Below are 16,577 nucleotides of genomic sequence, written 5' to 3'. Positions count from 1 at the left end.
ATGGGCACTGGCTAGGTATTTAATTAGAAGCTTGGGAAGGCTGAGGAGGTTGGTGTTTCGGGGAAGATTTGGGCATGGGGTAAGGGTCAAGTTCAGTGATTTCCAAAGTCAGTTTTCTGACTTCCAGCACCGGGAAGGCAGGGACCCCGGCACTGTCTTTCATCCTTGTTTTGTTAGAGTGCAGCTCCGTGCCTGACACATAGTGGTGCTCATGACAGATGAGGGAACAAAAACGTGGGAAGGTAAATGATAAGCGGAATAAACTCCTTTTGTTGTAAACGAGCAGAGCTGATGGTTTCAACTCCTAAAGAGGAGTGACAATGTGCCGCCCCACAGGGAGGCCCTCCGTGGGCGGCCACAGCCAGTTAGCAGCCCCATTCCGGGAGGTCGCGCTCAGCTCGCTGACTTACGGACCGTAAAATAGGACAAGAAGATAAGTATTTTAGGGGAGAGGAGAGCATGCCCACCAGGCTCCAGAGTGGTGATTTTCTTCTCTCAGGCATACAGTGCTAGTCAGAGCCTTAGTTCTGTGTTCTAAAAAGTCTTTAATTAAAATCTAAGAATGATAGTCATCTGTCTCCGATACAGAGTTAGAAATTACTCTCTCTCCTCTTTGCAAAGACCAAGAGTTGTAACCAAAAGAATGCAAACCTCAGGGGCTGGAAAAAAAAAAAAAAAAGAAAAACAACCTGCTGCTGGAACTTATTCATCTTATAACCAGATGCTTGTAACTCCTGGGGATCTGAGATGTACAGCATGTATCATACATTCAAAAGTCAGTAAGAAAGTAGATCTTAAAAGTTGTCATCACAAGAGAGAAAAACTTTTGTGACTAAGGGAGGTGATGGATGGTAACCAAACTCACTGTGGTGGTCGTTTTACAAAATACACCTGTATCAAGTCGTTATTTTGTACTCCTCAAACTAACGCAATGTTGTATGTTAATATCTCAATAAAACGGTGCAGAGGAAGCATCTAAAGCAAAAACTAGTGCCTGGGCAACGTGTAAAGGGCCACATGCCATACCTGTAGGGACTTTCTCTTTCCCTGCATGAGTTACCTGATTCACCTGTACTGTGATTTTCTCAAAGTTTGCTCTAGAATAAGAGAGCCCCCGAGAGCTTAGTCCCCTAGTACAGCGTTTGCCCTAAACCATGCAATGGAAGTTTCTGAATCTTCCAAGCCTCTCTGAAAGGTCTTGATTGCACTGGCCTCCCATGTTGAGGTCTGATCTCTGATGGCATGCCATCCCATCTCGGGGCCGCCCCAGACCCACAGGGCCAGGATCCGCATTGTAACAAGATCCCCCCACAATCTCTGTATATGTTAAACCTGACGGGGGGCTTCGCCAAAAGGTCCTGAGGTCACATCATTTGGAAAGTCTGAAACCAGGCGATGCCTGGCTTTCTCTGTAGTGGACAGTGAACCTTTACATGGAGACACGACACGAACAATAAGGCTCACGGTAATGCTGGATGTTCTAGGAGACGCGGGGCTGCCCAGTGGGAGGAGCCCCGGACAGACGTCCAGCAATGTCCCTCCATTATTGTCCTGCCCCTCCCGAGAACTAGTTCTTGGCTTCCGACAAATCGTAAATCTCTCTTAGGCCTCTGCTACCTGGTGTTAAAAATAAAATACGTGTGCAGTCCTTTACAAATCACCTTCCGCTCTCAATTCTTTGACCCTGGAAATGTCACCGGTGATATACTCCTTGCCCTGATATATCTGGATGCCACCAACAAGGCCTCTACAACTGTTTGCTGTCAGGGAGAGATACATTTCAACCTTCTGGAAAAAGCTTATGCCAAACAGAAATGTGATGAAACATCTATCCTTTGGGACACAAATTTAGTTATTTCTTTAAGTTATAATAGAATGACGTACATTGTCCTGTTTCTTATGTAGGCAACGATAAGATCATCCTTCTGTTTTATAACATAAAAGGCAGCGATGGCTTTTTAATTACATTAGTACCAAGAATTATAATTCAGACATGAGTCAATGAAATTCTAGAGCGGCTTATCCTTTACCACTGAAGAGGCGACAGCTGGGCTGGACTGCGCTCCCTTTTATGATCTCTGTGCTTAATATGTGTCTAATAATTATTATTCTTTTTTTTATTATCCATAAAAGTACTTTCTCCCTCAGAGGTCCGCAATGCAGCGTCTGCAAGGAAAATCTGCTGGACAGATCACCCAACCCTCATTAGCAAATAAACGTATGTCAGACACCTTCGCTTTGGCATTCAGTCCAAAGCCTCTATTCTCCGGTTCAAAGATGTCTAATGAGCACTGGCAATAAGCTGTTTACTCAGTCAAGAGAAAGTCTCCCCCCTCCTTGGAAGAATGTCTTAGAATCGATTCGTCTCTTTTCTCTGTAATGCCATCAGGAGATCGCCATACGATGCCATATGTTACAACGGCTTCATCAAGTAGCCTTCCACCCGCCGCTCTGCCTTGACCCTTTCTTGCTGGGTTCTGTGCCCCACTCAGAGGAGAAATTCCGCCACAGTGCCGGCAGACCATGGGGGCCTAACCCTGCCACACACTCGACCCAGCCGGGAGAAAGGAGCGCCACAGCAGGCTTGCCGAGGCGCTATTTGGATGCTGAGGACACAGCGAATGCCCTTCCACGGATTCCTTGGCGGGCTTCCTTGTTCACCCTCTCCCCACCTCCCCACTTCTTCCTCAAACGCCCACCGCGTCCCTCTTTCTGCAAGGCCTCCTTAGGGCCTTTAGGCTTTGCACTAATGACAGTGGAAACGTTAGCTCTCGGAGACACGATGAAACAAAGCGTGGGACACCCCCTCCTGCCCTCTGCAGCGTCCGTCGCTCCTTCCTGACCCAGAGAGGAGCCTGCTGACAGGTGCCCACCGACAGGACGATGTCATCAAAGGCTCGGCCGGTTCGGTTTACTCTGACCTATTTCTTCTTGAAAGGAGAGGAAGGGCAACGCTGCTCACAATGTCCCTAAGGGGTTAGTTCCTATGACGTTCTGGGTCATGCCGTCTGGGGGCTTCAAATCCCAGAATGTTTTCCGACTCAAATTCACCATGTCTTTCCCGTGACCTAATGGTTACCAAACATATAATTCAAATTATGTATCTAACTCAAAACTCGGAGTTTTGATTTTTCCATCATGTTTTTGTGCTTTTGCTTAGTTTACTTGTTCTGTTCACGGGATGTTTTTGAGCATCTCCCATGCAGAAAGCACCCTGCTAAGTTGTTCCAGTGGATACAGAAGGAACCAGACAGGTTCTAATGTCAAGGAACTCACCATCGGAGCCTCCCCTGGGAAGCTCCCGGCGATCCCACCACTGAGTCAGATATTTCTCTCCAAAAGGTACCCGCAGGTGCCTCCCATGGCACACATCACCCCACCCTCTAATCCACGATTCATTCGGCATCCTGCCCCACGACCTCCCAACTCCTCCTCAGAGGCCACATCTTATCTAACCAGATGTGTCCGCCCCAGAGCCTAAGGCAGGAGCAGGTACAAGACAGGCAATAACTCTGCAGGGAAACGCATGCAAATGATAATGCACATAAAGAAATATAAGCACAAATCAAAGGCAGTGTGTCTCATAAGAAAAATAAAATGTTGCCAGGCTTGAAAGAGGGGGTTTGCAGCAGGAGTTAGGGATGGCTTCCAGAAGGAAGAAGGTTTGGGACAGAGCCTGAAATATAGTTAGCAAGGTGGGAGGGCAGGGAGCAGAGGGCTGGGGTAGGGTGGTGCAACAGATAAGCATTCCAGATGGAGGGAACAGCATGAGCAAAATCACGAGGATGTAGGGGAAGCAGCAGCGGGATGAATGGACAGTGAAGGGAGCCGAGGTTTAAGCTGGAAAGGATGTCCATGCACCCAGCTTAGGGCAGGCTTGTCACCTTGCCCTGGGAATGAGATCTCAAATAAACAAACCTCAGAAATGGGAACTTACTGGGAACCCTGATAAAGAGGCACATCCTTGGAAACAGAAAAAAATAAAGAGGGGTGCTGATATACAGCAGACAGACTCCTGGAAGGATAGTATCTCCTACCCAGGCCACATGGGCTGTGGAACAAGGACAGCAGGTGTCATCAAGCCAGGGACAAAGAAACCAGTTAAGGTCAGTGATTATTTCCAATATATCAAACTTAGCCAGAAGAACTCGGCTATAGAAGGATTAGGACTTCCTGGAGTTGGAGCCTTCGACTTCCAAGAGTAGGGGGGGAGGTAACAGAAGGTCGGGGACTTTCAGGAGCCCAACGTGCCAGTGCTTTTCTCATGAACAGGCCCACATCTGGAGAGTGAATTAGGACACAGCTCCAGAAGGGATTGGGAATGGCTCCCAGACATGATGCCAGTTCAATTGTCACTCAAAACAAAGTCTGAGTAGGCAGCTCCAGTATCCAACTCAAACAGCCTAAGGATGATAGATTCCCAAGGCAAGAGCTAGAGAGAATCCTAAGGAACCTTCTAAGAATGGAGGCCTGACACCATTTACTTATCAATACAGACCAGAGCCAGGGCCAACAAAAAGAAAACTTTGAGATAGATATTGAACCATTATAACACCTATCAACATCTATCTTTTTTCTATTAATTCCACGTGACCATAACATTATTAACAATGAAATCCTTGAATAAAAAAGATGTTGTATACTTGCTTTAAGGAATCAGTGAGAACAGGAAAATGATAAGCACCTGAGACCCCTACTTCCAGAATGATGTTCCACAATCTACTTTTGCATCAGAATCATCTGGCTGCCCAATAAAAGGCATCCTAACCTGAGTGAGGGACCTAGAATATGACTTTTTTTGTCAGACTCTCAAATATTAAGCCAATCTTAGGCAAACTAAAATTTTAAAACAACTCCTTTCACTTGTGGACAAGGAACACGACTGGACAGCAAGGGGGCAAGAGTGAATGAGAGAAAAAAAAATAGAATTTTGTGATGATGAATTTTATGTATCAACTTGGCTGAGCCATGTCACCTAGATATTTGGTCAAACATTATTCTTGATGTTTCTGTGAGAGCGTCTTTGGATGAGATTTACATTTAAATCAGTGGACTTTGAGGAAAGAAGTTTATCCTCATAGCACGAGAGTGGGCCACATCTAATCAGTTGAAGGCTTGAATAGAACAAGAGGCTGACCTTCCTTCCCTAAGCAGGAGAAAACTCTGCAACAGATGGTCAGCCTACAGACTTCATCCCCAACATCCACTCTTCCTGTTTCACCAGAAGACACCTTGCCTTAGAGCTGCAGCTCCTTCCTGAGTCTCCAGCCCACTGGCCTTCCCTGGTCAGATTTTGGATTCACCAAGACTCTACGATGAGTGGAGCTACAATGAGATTATTCCTAAGTGAGCTTATTCCTTAAAATAAATCTCCTTAATTCGTATACATATGATATGATACGATAAGAACATATATGCCATCCATACATATATAATATATCCCATTGGTTCTGTCTCTCTGGATAATCCTAATACATAACTCTTGCTCCTGAGAGACAAGATCCATGGAACCTGACTGGATCTGAAGAAGGCTTAAGGTCCACACCAGCGAAGATCCCTGATACTCCCCTTTAAAATAATTGGGGAATTATCAAGTCGGCAGCAGCCAAACTTGGTGATAGAGTTCAAAGAGAAGTAGTGACCACAGTCATTTTTTTTTAATAAGGAGAAGAAAAGATCAGAATCAACCCTTGTAAAGAAAGCAGTTCTCAAACACTGAGAGCTCCTGGCCATCCTACAGGAAACACATAAAAAGACTTTCCCAGGATGGTGTGCTATCTAAGAGCCGCGAGCCACAGTTTTATTGCAGACCACCCATCAACTGGGAGTGTGCAAAGGCCTCCAGCCGAAGCGCATCTGACAGAAAAGAAACGAGGTCCGTTACTAAATGAGAGTGGCATGGACAGAACAGAATTGCTCTTACTGTGATGGATGACCTAATAAAGACACAAAAGTGATTAGCAACAATCACTTTAAACCATCCAGTAGAGCTCTTTTTTGTTTTGTACTGTGGAGTGGATTCTTGCACTAGGTAGAAGACTGGACTACATGGCTTCTAATTTTAGGAAACAGCACAAAGAAGGAAACCTGACAGCAACAGTCTTCTATGGCCAGCAAACTACTCTTCAGTCATTGTTTTAAGTCACGAAGACAAACACGCACAGCCACGGAAACTCAAGTCAATTCAAAAAAGATGAGTCAACTCTCCATTCCCACTCCTGCCATCTTTCTGTGAACGGGGAGACTGGCTTCCAGACGGCTCTCTCCAAGAGAACAATGTGGTGGGTCTATAAATGGATATGGTAATTCCAGCCTAGTCATTTGCTTACAGTCACCAGGGATAATTACAATGGCTCAGGTAAGAAGGCTGGCCACAATTTCCTTCAGTTCCCTGAAGGTAAATGCAGGCTCTGGCAGAAGGGACAACAGCAGAGGCCTCACACCTTATGAGCACCTGGTGTGGACCCAGGAGGTGGGGGCACAGGGGGGAGGGGGGGCACCCAGAGCCGCTCAAAAGAGCCGGCCCCCATAAGGAAGCCGAACTTCCCCTGAAATGGCCTGCTACTTAAAATTAGCACAGATTCTTCATGAAGGCTTCTGAGCCATTTTTGTAGGAAAAACGAAGCACTTTGGCAAGGCCGGCCAAGTTACCTGCCAGGTGCTAAATGCTTCTGCTGCCTTTTCGGTGAATCAGTTCTACAGGTGAGGGCTGCAAGCCGGCAACATGCATGTTTTCAGAAAACACGGTGGCTGCTTTATGGGTAAAAAGTTTCCCCAGATGGGGCATCCATTATAAGAGAAAGCTCACAAGGAAACAACCTCTCTGTCGGTCCCAACTTCCAAGAACAGCCTTCCCTTCCCCGTTGAAGACATTTCTCTTTCACTACTGTTGTCTTCTTGGGGGCTAACCAGGCCTCAGAACCGTTCATTGGGAATAGTACGAATGAATTTGGGGAACACCGCTGTGTCTCCTCTTTGCGCGTGGGAGGTCTGACACTCTTCCAGCTAGAGTGGTTGGCTTTCCTCCGTCTCTCACGCTTCATCTCTTCTGGAACATCTTCAGCAAATAAGCTGTCCACTGCTTCCTCATCTTTTCTCGGGTTCTATACCCCTTCTTAGCGTCAACTGTCACAGAACTCTCAATAGCCTTTACTGCTTCACTTTCCCCATAAAATAAATTGATAGGGGCGCCTGGGTGGCTCAGGCGGCTGGGCATCTGACTTCGGCTCAGGTCATGATCTCGCGGTCCGTGAGTTCGAGCCCCACGTCGGGCTCTGTGCTGACGGCTCAGAGCCTGGAGCCTGCTTCAGATTCTGTGTCTCCCTCTCTCTCTCTGCCCCTCCCCCGCCCATTCTCTCACTCTCTCTCTCTCTCTCTCTCTCTCTCTCTCTCTCTCTGTCAAAAATGAATAAACATTTAAAAATGTAAAAAAAAAATTAAAGCTGAAACTTCACCTTCAACCATGTTAAAAAAAAAATAAATTGATAAATGGAGCTTCCCCTCAGGAAAGAGACGAAGACAAACATGATCCCAGTTGGCCAAGATGGAAGAAAACGGGATTTGCAGGGCAGGCTTGGCTTTGTAAACGAAATCCCACTCTGCCTCCTGGACTCATGCCGGGCACCATCCCCTCCACCAGGGATTTCATTTTGGCTTTGGTTTACATTCGTGTTCCTTTCCAACCATTTAGCAGAAATTATTGCTCCCACTACTTTCTCAGGCCCTTCTGCCTTCTGCGGAGGACGATCTTACAAGGAAACGGGAAATTGACACCACTGTAATACCGCACCCGAGACATCAAAGTCGTGGGTTCTCCGAGATGACGCGAGCAACACGTGAAAGTGTCTTCCAACACCCACCTGCCGGTCCCCCCCGCTCCCTTCACCCAGTTCACACCGCTACCGCCGAATGCGCTGGCATTCCCACGGGAGGCGTCACGGGGCCAAGTTTACCCGTGCTGCCCTTAACACTGGTCTAAAACAAATCATGCTCAGGGCGCCTGGGTGGCTCAGTCGGTTGAGCCTCCGACTTCGGCTCAGGTCACGATCTCGCGGTCCGTGGGTTCGAGCCCTGCGTCGGGCTCTGTGCTGACCGCTCAGAGCCCGGAGCCTGCTTCGGATTCTGTGTCTCCCTCTTTCTCTGCCCCTCCCCTGCACGTGCTCTGTCTCTCAAAAAATAAGATAAAATGTTAAAAAAGTGTTTTTAAATTAAATGAAATTAACAAATAAATAAATAAAACAAATCATGCTCTTTTGGGACTTGGGGGACCCACTTCACTTGGCACGAATTCCAGTGGGCAAATGTGCAGAACTGGGGAGACGGGCAAGGAGGCAGGCGGTGAGAGGAACACATGTGCCCTAATGGAACAGGCCCCCTCGTAAAGGGCAGAGTCTCCCTCTCCCGGGACGTGGGGTACAGCCCACAGGTCACCTGCAAAAGACAGCAGTCCACCTGTTTTAATGGAGCTCTCTAGTGATGGAGTGGGTCTCAGTGGCCACAGTCCCTTACGGGTCTGCCTCCCACATCCTGTCAATCACCCAAGAACAAGGAGGAGGAGCTGTACTCAGCTCCTGCCCCTGCCCCTGCCCCAGGCCCATGTGACCCGAGCCACTAAAGAAAAAGGAGAGCAGGACTCAGGTCTGCCGTAGCACTGATGACAATGGCCCACAGAGGTCAAATGTAACGTCAGGCTTCTCATCCCAGCCTCTTCTCTGTTCCTTCTCGTGCTTTTCTCTTGCTTTTGTAACTCTGCTATAGGCGCTGGAGAAATGCAATGTTTAAGGAGGGGATTCTGTGATCACTGGGAAATTAATGAGCCTGCTCACCTCTCCTGTCTTCCGTTTCTCTTGATTCTGCTACCAGATACGATGGCTATTTCTTCTCATAAAATCTCTACTTTATACCCAAGCAAAATCTGGCACTGCACAGATTTATTATCACTACTTTAAAAATTATGTGGAGGGGCGCCTGGGTGGCTCAGTCGGTTAAGCGTCCGACTTCGGCTCAGGTCACGATCTCACGGTCCGTGAGTTCGAGCCCCGCGTTGGGCTCTGTGCTGACAGCTCAGAGCCTGAAGCCTGCTTCAGATTCTGTGTCTCCCTCTCTCTGACCCTCCCTCGTCCATGCTCTGTCTCTCTCTGTCTCAAAAATAAACATTAAAAAAAATAATAAAATTAAAAAAATAATAAAAATTATGTGGAGATTGAAGATCTATATGTTACATACCAATGTGCAATCAAAACCAGAAATTTGAGGGACTCTTTCAGCAAATGTACTTGGTCTCTCCCTGTCATTCTTGATAGACACATAGATAGATACGTAGCAATATATGAGCATAGATATACGTATTTATGTAAATATAGGCTTTAGAGCTACCAGGCGTCCCCTTACCTCTGACGGCTTCGTGCTGCACTTTCCTTTTCCTGAACACTCCAAGGTATTTGCATGGCTCTCCCCCGGCACGCAGGTGCTGGCCTTCACCACCAGAGTTAAACGCAAAGCCACAATAGATTTGGTAATGGAATCATTCACAAAACCTGGAAAAAAAGAAAAGAAAAAGGAGGGGACAATAGGAAATGTAAAGTAAAACGCTACCAACATTCTTTCTACAAGACCATGAGTTTATTTAACTCAGCATTTGAGTCTGACAAGCAAAACAAAATGGAATATTAGGCAAACAAATACAGCATGTGACTAGCGGCCATTCAGACCTCCGGCCTGTTAAAAAAGGCCAAGCGTCATGGGAAAATACTTGATGCCCAAGGAAGAGGAGTACCAGGCACTGAGTCATCGCCTTAGATGCTGTTGTCCTGTGCCTGCCCGTGCCCCTCTGGGGGCCACCTGGTCTCTCGATTCCACCCCTACGTTAGCATCTTACAATTTACTTTGTTCTGAGCTCATCTTCTTCTAGTCAAGAGTAGTGATCCTCGGGGCGCCTGGGTGGCTCAGTCGCTTAAGCGTCCGACTTCGGCTCAGGTCGTGACCTCACGGTTCGTGAGTTCCAGCCCTGCATCAGGCTCTGTGCTGACAGTTCAGAGCCTGGAGCCTGCTTGGAGTTCTGTGTCTCCCTCTCTCTCTTTGCCCCTCCCCCACTCATGCTCTCTCTCTCTCTCTCTCTCTCTCTCAAAAACAAGTAAATATTTTAAAAATTAAAAAAAAAAAAGAGCAGTGATCCCTAACCAGTTTTGAAACCAGAAGCTTCATCATTTTGCACAGGCTTTTTCCAAGTACACGCTGCCAACGTTCCAACATAAGTGGCTCAGAATCTGGGAGGTTCAGGTCTGGGGGCGACCTCTGGCAGGCATGTTTTTGGAAAAGGCTCCCTAAGTAATTCGAACATTGCTTCTAGTTAAGAACCACTGGTCTGGTAGAAAAACTAATTTCAGTAACACGAGTAATATTATTACTAAGGTAAATCACCTGGAATTAGAGGCACGCACTAAGCCTCTGAAAGCACGTTTTACGCATCTGTTTTTGAAAGTCTAGGTGACTCTGTTATTTAGGCAATATTTCTATTCTCTAGCTCATTGTAAGTCTCTGAAGTTCTTAGAGACACCTCTGATAAAGGTTTCTATATTGGCTTTATTTGCCTAATAAGACCGGGAGTATTCTGGCCCTAAAATACTTTAGCAAACTATTAAAGAAATCAATCTTTGCAACAGCATGCCACATATTACTATGTAATTCCTAATTATGTCACCTAACCCCCCCACAGGGAGTCAAAAGGATATGCACGCTATTTTCAACAATATACGGCTCACACGAGAACGGTGCCTGCCAGCTCCTTCTAGGTAAGAGTGAAATTTCAGTAAGTTGTTGGCACCTCCCTTTGATCATGTCTCAGGGAAAATGCTTAGAGCGGCTCATAATGAAAAGTAATACTGTCCAATTTAACTTTCATCAAACTGCAGCTGGGTTAGAGCAAAGCTGCCCTCAGGAAATCCCACATGCCAAGAGCAGGAGCTGTGCCCTTTACAAAGGGGCAGCAGGAAGAATCTGAAATGAAATAGAATTCACTTTTTTTTTTTAAGAAAAAGGAAGTTCTTTGGGGCTTTATAAGTGATCATTTGAAAGTTGTTGAAAAGCCAGTGTGGTTTCTTTGACATTGCACTCAAACTGATGGGACACTTCCAGCATACTTACAAGAAATGAAGAGCAGATGGTCACTATCTTTACTCTTCCTTCATAGCATGAAATCAATACACGTAATATAATTCTTGATACAGACCTGCAGAGAGAAGCCTGTCCTCCTCTTCAGAATTCTAAGATCCACAGGCCAACTAATTAAGTGGATAAAACCCCGCAAAGTAGGAATGAAGACCGCATTCTGCTTCTGTTTGTGGAGCTGCCCTGCGACTGCTTTTTGTCAGCCCCTGCGTCTTCGATGGTCTTTCCAAAAACTACAGAATGATGCCGTGTAGCAGGTGTCGCTTGGGGGTCGCTCTAGCTAACTAACGCCTGGTTTAACTTAACAAGCAAAGGAAAAAGAAAGACGAGATTTAGAAAGAAAGGAGAGAAGAAGGAAGGAGGGAAGGATGAGGAAGACAGAGGAGGAACAGCAAAGCTCGAGATGGAAACTGCATGAGACCCAAGGAAAGGAAACACCAACACAGGAAAACAAAGCAGAAGTGGAGAAAGAAAATGAAGGCCCTCCAGGGGCGCCTGGGTGGCTTAGTCGGTTGAGCGTCCGACTTCAGATCAGGTCATGATCTCGTGATCTGTGAGTTCAAGCCCCACGTCGGGCTCTGTGCTGATATCTGGGAGCCTGGAGCCTACTTGGGATTCTGTGTCTCCCTCTCTCTCTGCCCCTCCCCAACTTGCTGTCTGTCTCTCTCAAAAATAAAGATGAAAGAAAGAAAGAAAGAAAGAAAGAGAAAGAAAGAGAAAGAAAGAAAGAGAAAGAAAGAAAGAAAGAGAGAAAGAAAGAGAGAAAGAAAGAAAGAAAGAAAGAAAGAAAGAAAGAAAGAAAGAAAGAAAATGAAGGCCCTCCAGCAAAAGTTTCAGGGATTCTCCCACTTCTGATTACACTCTATCACCCTCCCAGTTTCAAGAGAAAATAGTCTTCGTTCCAACCACAACAAATGCTAAACTCGAGTTCTTTGAAACTTTTCATGAATAAACATATATTTAAATCATCACTGTGTACGGTCCAAGTTTACGATTCTGACTCTGAGGCAGAAATATTGGGCCACTTTACGTGGACAGACCATGTGCTCCAGTGAGCAAGCGGGCGCAGGGGATGGGTGGGATGGGCTGCAGTGTGGGACGGAAGGAAGCTGGATTCATTGGTCCTCCAGGCAGCAGACGTTTACCCAGCTCCAAGTAGGAGCCGCATTCAGGATGAGCTCTAAAGGCTGAGAATGAGCCAGCAAAGAGAGCTGAGAAGGTCACGTGTCTCGTGGAGGAGGAGGTCACGTGTCACACGGATGGGAAGGTCAGTGTGACCCACGGATGAGGACATCAGTGTGTCAATGGCCCGCATCTTGATGAGGACAGAGAGGCAGGAAGGGCCAGATCAGCGGGCATCTCGTGAAACTTAGTAAAATGGGAATCCATTGAAGAGCTTTAACCAGGGGAAAAGCACATGACTTATGCTTTTTCAAAGATCACATTTTGGAGGAAGAACCAATAAGACTTCATGTACATTGGATGTGGGATATGAGTGAAAAGACAAAATCATACATACAGTAAGCAACCTTGTGGGGGTCGTACTGGGCAAGTGAATCAAGATTTCTGTTGCGAACAGACTAAATTTGAGATTGTGATGAGACCCCTTTTCCAAACAAAGTGGTCAAAAGCTGGTGGCTGGACGGAGGACATGAGTAGTTAGAAACATCAGGGCTGAATATTTAAATTGGGGCTTCATCTGAATACAAATGGTGTTGCATTTTTGGGACAGGGAAGGGCACGTAGGGAGAGGAAAAAGAGAGAGAGAACAGGGAGCCAGAACCAAGCTTTACAGGACAATATTCACAGTATAAACTCAGTTGTGTGTTGACATCAGACCACAGCAGAGTCATACTGGAAGAATTACCTGAAACAAGTCGCTGCATGATATTTCCACGGTGGGGTTGATAAGAAAAGACAAGATTTCTGCAGCATGGAGGGCATCTGGAACTACATGATGGCAGGCCTTTGACAACTTCAGCATCGAAAGGGGAGACTGTGGTCCCCGACAAAAACTTTCAAGGATGCTGCATAGTTCACCTTAGAATTCAGATGCTGGGAAAGGAAGAGGAGAGGGAGGAAGAGAGGGAGGGGAGAGGGAGGGAGTGTTGGAGGGAGGAAGGGAAGAAGGAAAAAGCTACTGCTACACTTGGAGAGCCCCCTCCTACTTGCTACACATCTGGTGATTTCCCTAATGAGCTTGAAAATGATAATGAAGGAAAACTTTCTCCAAAGATTATCCAGAGATCTGTTAACACCCTCAAGTAACTCGTTACGATGACAAATAAAAGTTGGGTTTCCTTCTGCCTCTCCCTACTCCTCCTCCCCTAAGCTTGCACAAAACCATGCAAACACTCTGCCCTGCCCACAACCCCACACTGTGCTCATTAACACTGTAATAAAACGTCCTGCCATCACTACAGTCCTTTTAAAAAGGTGACTTTGCCAAACTCGCCTCCCCTGGTGCCAATGAGAAGCTGAGAGCAGCTGAAAGGGGGTCCAGTCATTATCTTTGGGGCGGAGTGGTCAAGCATCAATTGGGAGAGCAAGCGAGGTGGCGGGCTCCGGGCCATTAACTGTTTATTTTACCACTTGTCCTCTTTAATATTAACACTAAAGGTCTTAAATGGACTTTGTAGTTAATACCTCATTGGGATTAGTGGCAAAGGAAATTTGCATTTCTCACCTCGGTGGTTTGACTAAAGACCATTTTCTTTCTTGTTAAAGGAAAGCATACGTGCAAAATAAAAATTCTGGCCGTAAATACTTGAGCAGTAGGTGTTGCAAACAGACTGCCGACTTTTCCTATTAAGACTTGGCGAGTCATTTGGCACAAACCTATAACCTATAAAAACCGTTCACAGTCCAGGAAGTCCCATGGCTGGCAGCCGACAGGCATGAAAGGCTTGAAATATTATGGGTTTCAGCTCCAGCTGGAGACCCAGGGTTTTTGTATTAACATAGGCATTGGGAAGGCAAACCCCCCCGGTTCCCACATCCCGTGCCACAGAAGCATGGATGAAACGGTGTATCTGCACCGACTTTTTTAAGAAGGTAGAATGGAGGTTAGCGCAAAGCTTAATAAGCTGGTTGGGATCCCCATGGATTTGTGACTCAGTGCCTGTGGACTGAGAAGCAAAACCGGAGAAATAAATCATCGTTTGACAATGTCAGGCCAGAGGCAAAAAAGAGAGCTTGATGCAGGCAGCAAATATGAACCCAGACCAAGTCCAGGGCTCCGTGATCCTGAAAGCAAGGCTTACTCATACCCTCTACCACCCGAGCGAAGCTGTCTTTTCTTTTGCAGGTGTGACAATACCAGCAGACCGAGAGTTACGGTGGAAAGTGAAGACGCACCAGAAAAGCTGTCACTACACCTGTGTAGTGCCTGGCCACACCAACCACCCCAGGACCTCATTCAAGGTCTTTGTGTCTTTTGGAAACAAGGCTTGCTCTAGATTTCCACGGAAAGGCTGGGTTCTTTGTTTGCCTGCTTACTTTCCAGTTTCGATCCTTAAAGCAGGATACTGCTGTTGGGAACACTCACTCATGTGGATTACCTCATTTTCTGCTGGTTCCCGAGTAACGTATGGCCAGAAATGCTTTCTGAATCAGGAGACACAAGGGCACATTAACAGCAGCAGACCAAATACTTCTACTGTGGCCACACATCGAAATCATCGGGTGGGTTACACCTGGCCGAACGACTATGAAAAGTACATATTGAGTACTATCATTTGCTCTAAAGACAAAGAAATTGCAGGGATAATGGGGAGCGACTGTTGAAAACAATACAGTCACCGTGCTATCCCCTGAAGACAGAATGACTGGCTCTCAGTAAATCTTACTGTCAGAGGCAGCGGCTCTTAACCACCGCCTCCTGGCTTTGTCCAGATCTCAACAGCACCTTCTGTCTGTTCATGCTGCAGAGAAGACTATGAAAAGTCAGCACTGAAACACGGGCTCTACACTGTAACATGAGCCAAGGCTCCTCAGGCTGACGTTCTACACTTTTCCAAAAGAAATATCTATTCCCGCAGTAAAGGGTTACTAGCCCGGAGTGCTATATTTCTGTTTCTTTTTTCTTTTTTTCAAGAACAGGTTCACCCTCCCACACTCCTTCCTCTACTAATATTAGACTCAGTTATTTGTCCTAAGTAAAGACTTGAGTATTTGAAGCACAGGAGTAACTACTAGTTGCCCGACGGTATCTATTCTCCTCACATCCCTTTAATAATAGAGGAGTTTTTGCTGAGAACGGGGCCACCCAGTTAAAGAACACGCCTCTCCTCAGCGACTCAGGGATGGGATATGCGGCCCTTCTGTGATGTCCATCTACCAAGACTGAGCAGGTGTTGCCCTGCCCATCCCTCCCACCCCACTGCCCCATGGCAGTGGGGACAGCAGGTCTGAATCCAGAGATGGAACCTGTGTGGTGAGGGTTCAGAATTGCCCTCTCGGTCCTGGACCAGCCGCCTGCTCACTGTAACAGGAGAGCGATGAACCTGGAACTTGCTTCGGCCAATGTATCTGAGGTCTCTCTATTACAGCAGATGAGACTGGAGTCTAACCAATACACGTGTGCAAAGGAATCATATAAAACCCCTTCTCTTGGGCTACACCCACCATCTGCCCTTTGACTCAGAAGGAAGCACTATTTAGCTATTCCTTAGTGTGGCAATCTCACAAAATACTAATTCCATCACCCCTCTCCTCTGTAGTCCTTAGTATTCACCAAGCAGGGTTGGCCATGAGAGTGGCCCACCTATAGACAGGGGAGGAGTGGGAAGAACCAGACACAAGCTTAGGAAAAACACCTAGTTGTCATTCCTTTTATTATATAGGGATATACTGAATGTGCATATTCACCTGCAGGTTCAGTCTATAATTTGTAACACCTCACTTATCCTGTAGATAGTGTACGTTTCACACTGCAGAAGTAACTGCCCACCACATCTATTCATCAATTTCAAATCAGTTCCACCTAATGAGTGGCTTTACTATCTAGACTAACATGATTAACCAGGCCCAAGTGCCGACATCAGGGTAACGGGAGGTCATAGTTGGCTCTACCACCAGGTCGAGTTCTCGCCACCTCTGAATTTGGGAGAGCGATTTACACCACTCATGCCTTGGGTTATTTCTAACAGAGATAATAACACTACCTATTTCCTGAGATGGTCATTATGAGTAAAGGTCTTAATATTGGCAAAGCTATTAGTACAGTGTAAGCATGTAGAAAGGACTCTATAAATCATGGTCATCACCACCATCACCATCTTCATTGTCATCACCACCATCACCCCCATCACCACCATCACCATTATAATCATCACCCCCATCATCATCACCATCACCATCACCCCCATCATCACCATCACCCCCATCATCATCATCATTGCCATCATCAC

At 46.4% G+C, this 16,577-nt stretch overlaps 1 protein-coding gene across 1 annotated transcript in view; it reads right to left on the bottom strand.

The window, feature by feature from the left end:
* DNER (delta/notch like EGF repeat containing) overlaps window positions 1-16,577 on the bottom strand; it is a 316,523-nt gene that overhangs the window by 139,781 nt on the left and 160,165 nt on the right. Inside the window, exon 5 of the mRNA XM_049614770.1 lies at window positions 9,391-9,536. Within this exon, the coding sequence (XP_049470727.1) occupies window positions 9,391-9,536 (146 nt within the window). The remainder of the gene's footprint in view (window positions 1-9,390; window positions 9,537-16,577) is intronic.

Source organism: Panthera uncia, assembly GCF_023721935.1.
Source record: "Panthera uncia isolate 11264 chromosome C1 unlocalized genomic scaffold, Puncia_PCG_1.0 HiC_scaffold_3, whole genome shotgun sequence".
NCBI lineage: Eukaryota > Metazoa > Chordata > Mammalia > Carnivora > Felidae > Panthera > Panthera uncia.
Note: the sequence above shows the minus strand (reverse complement) of the source record. Positions and strands in the feature narration are given on the sequence as shown.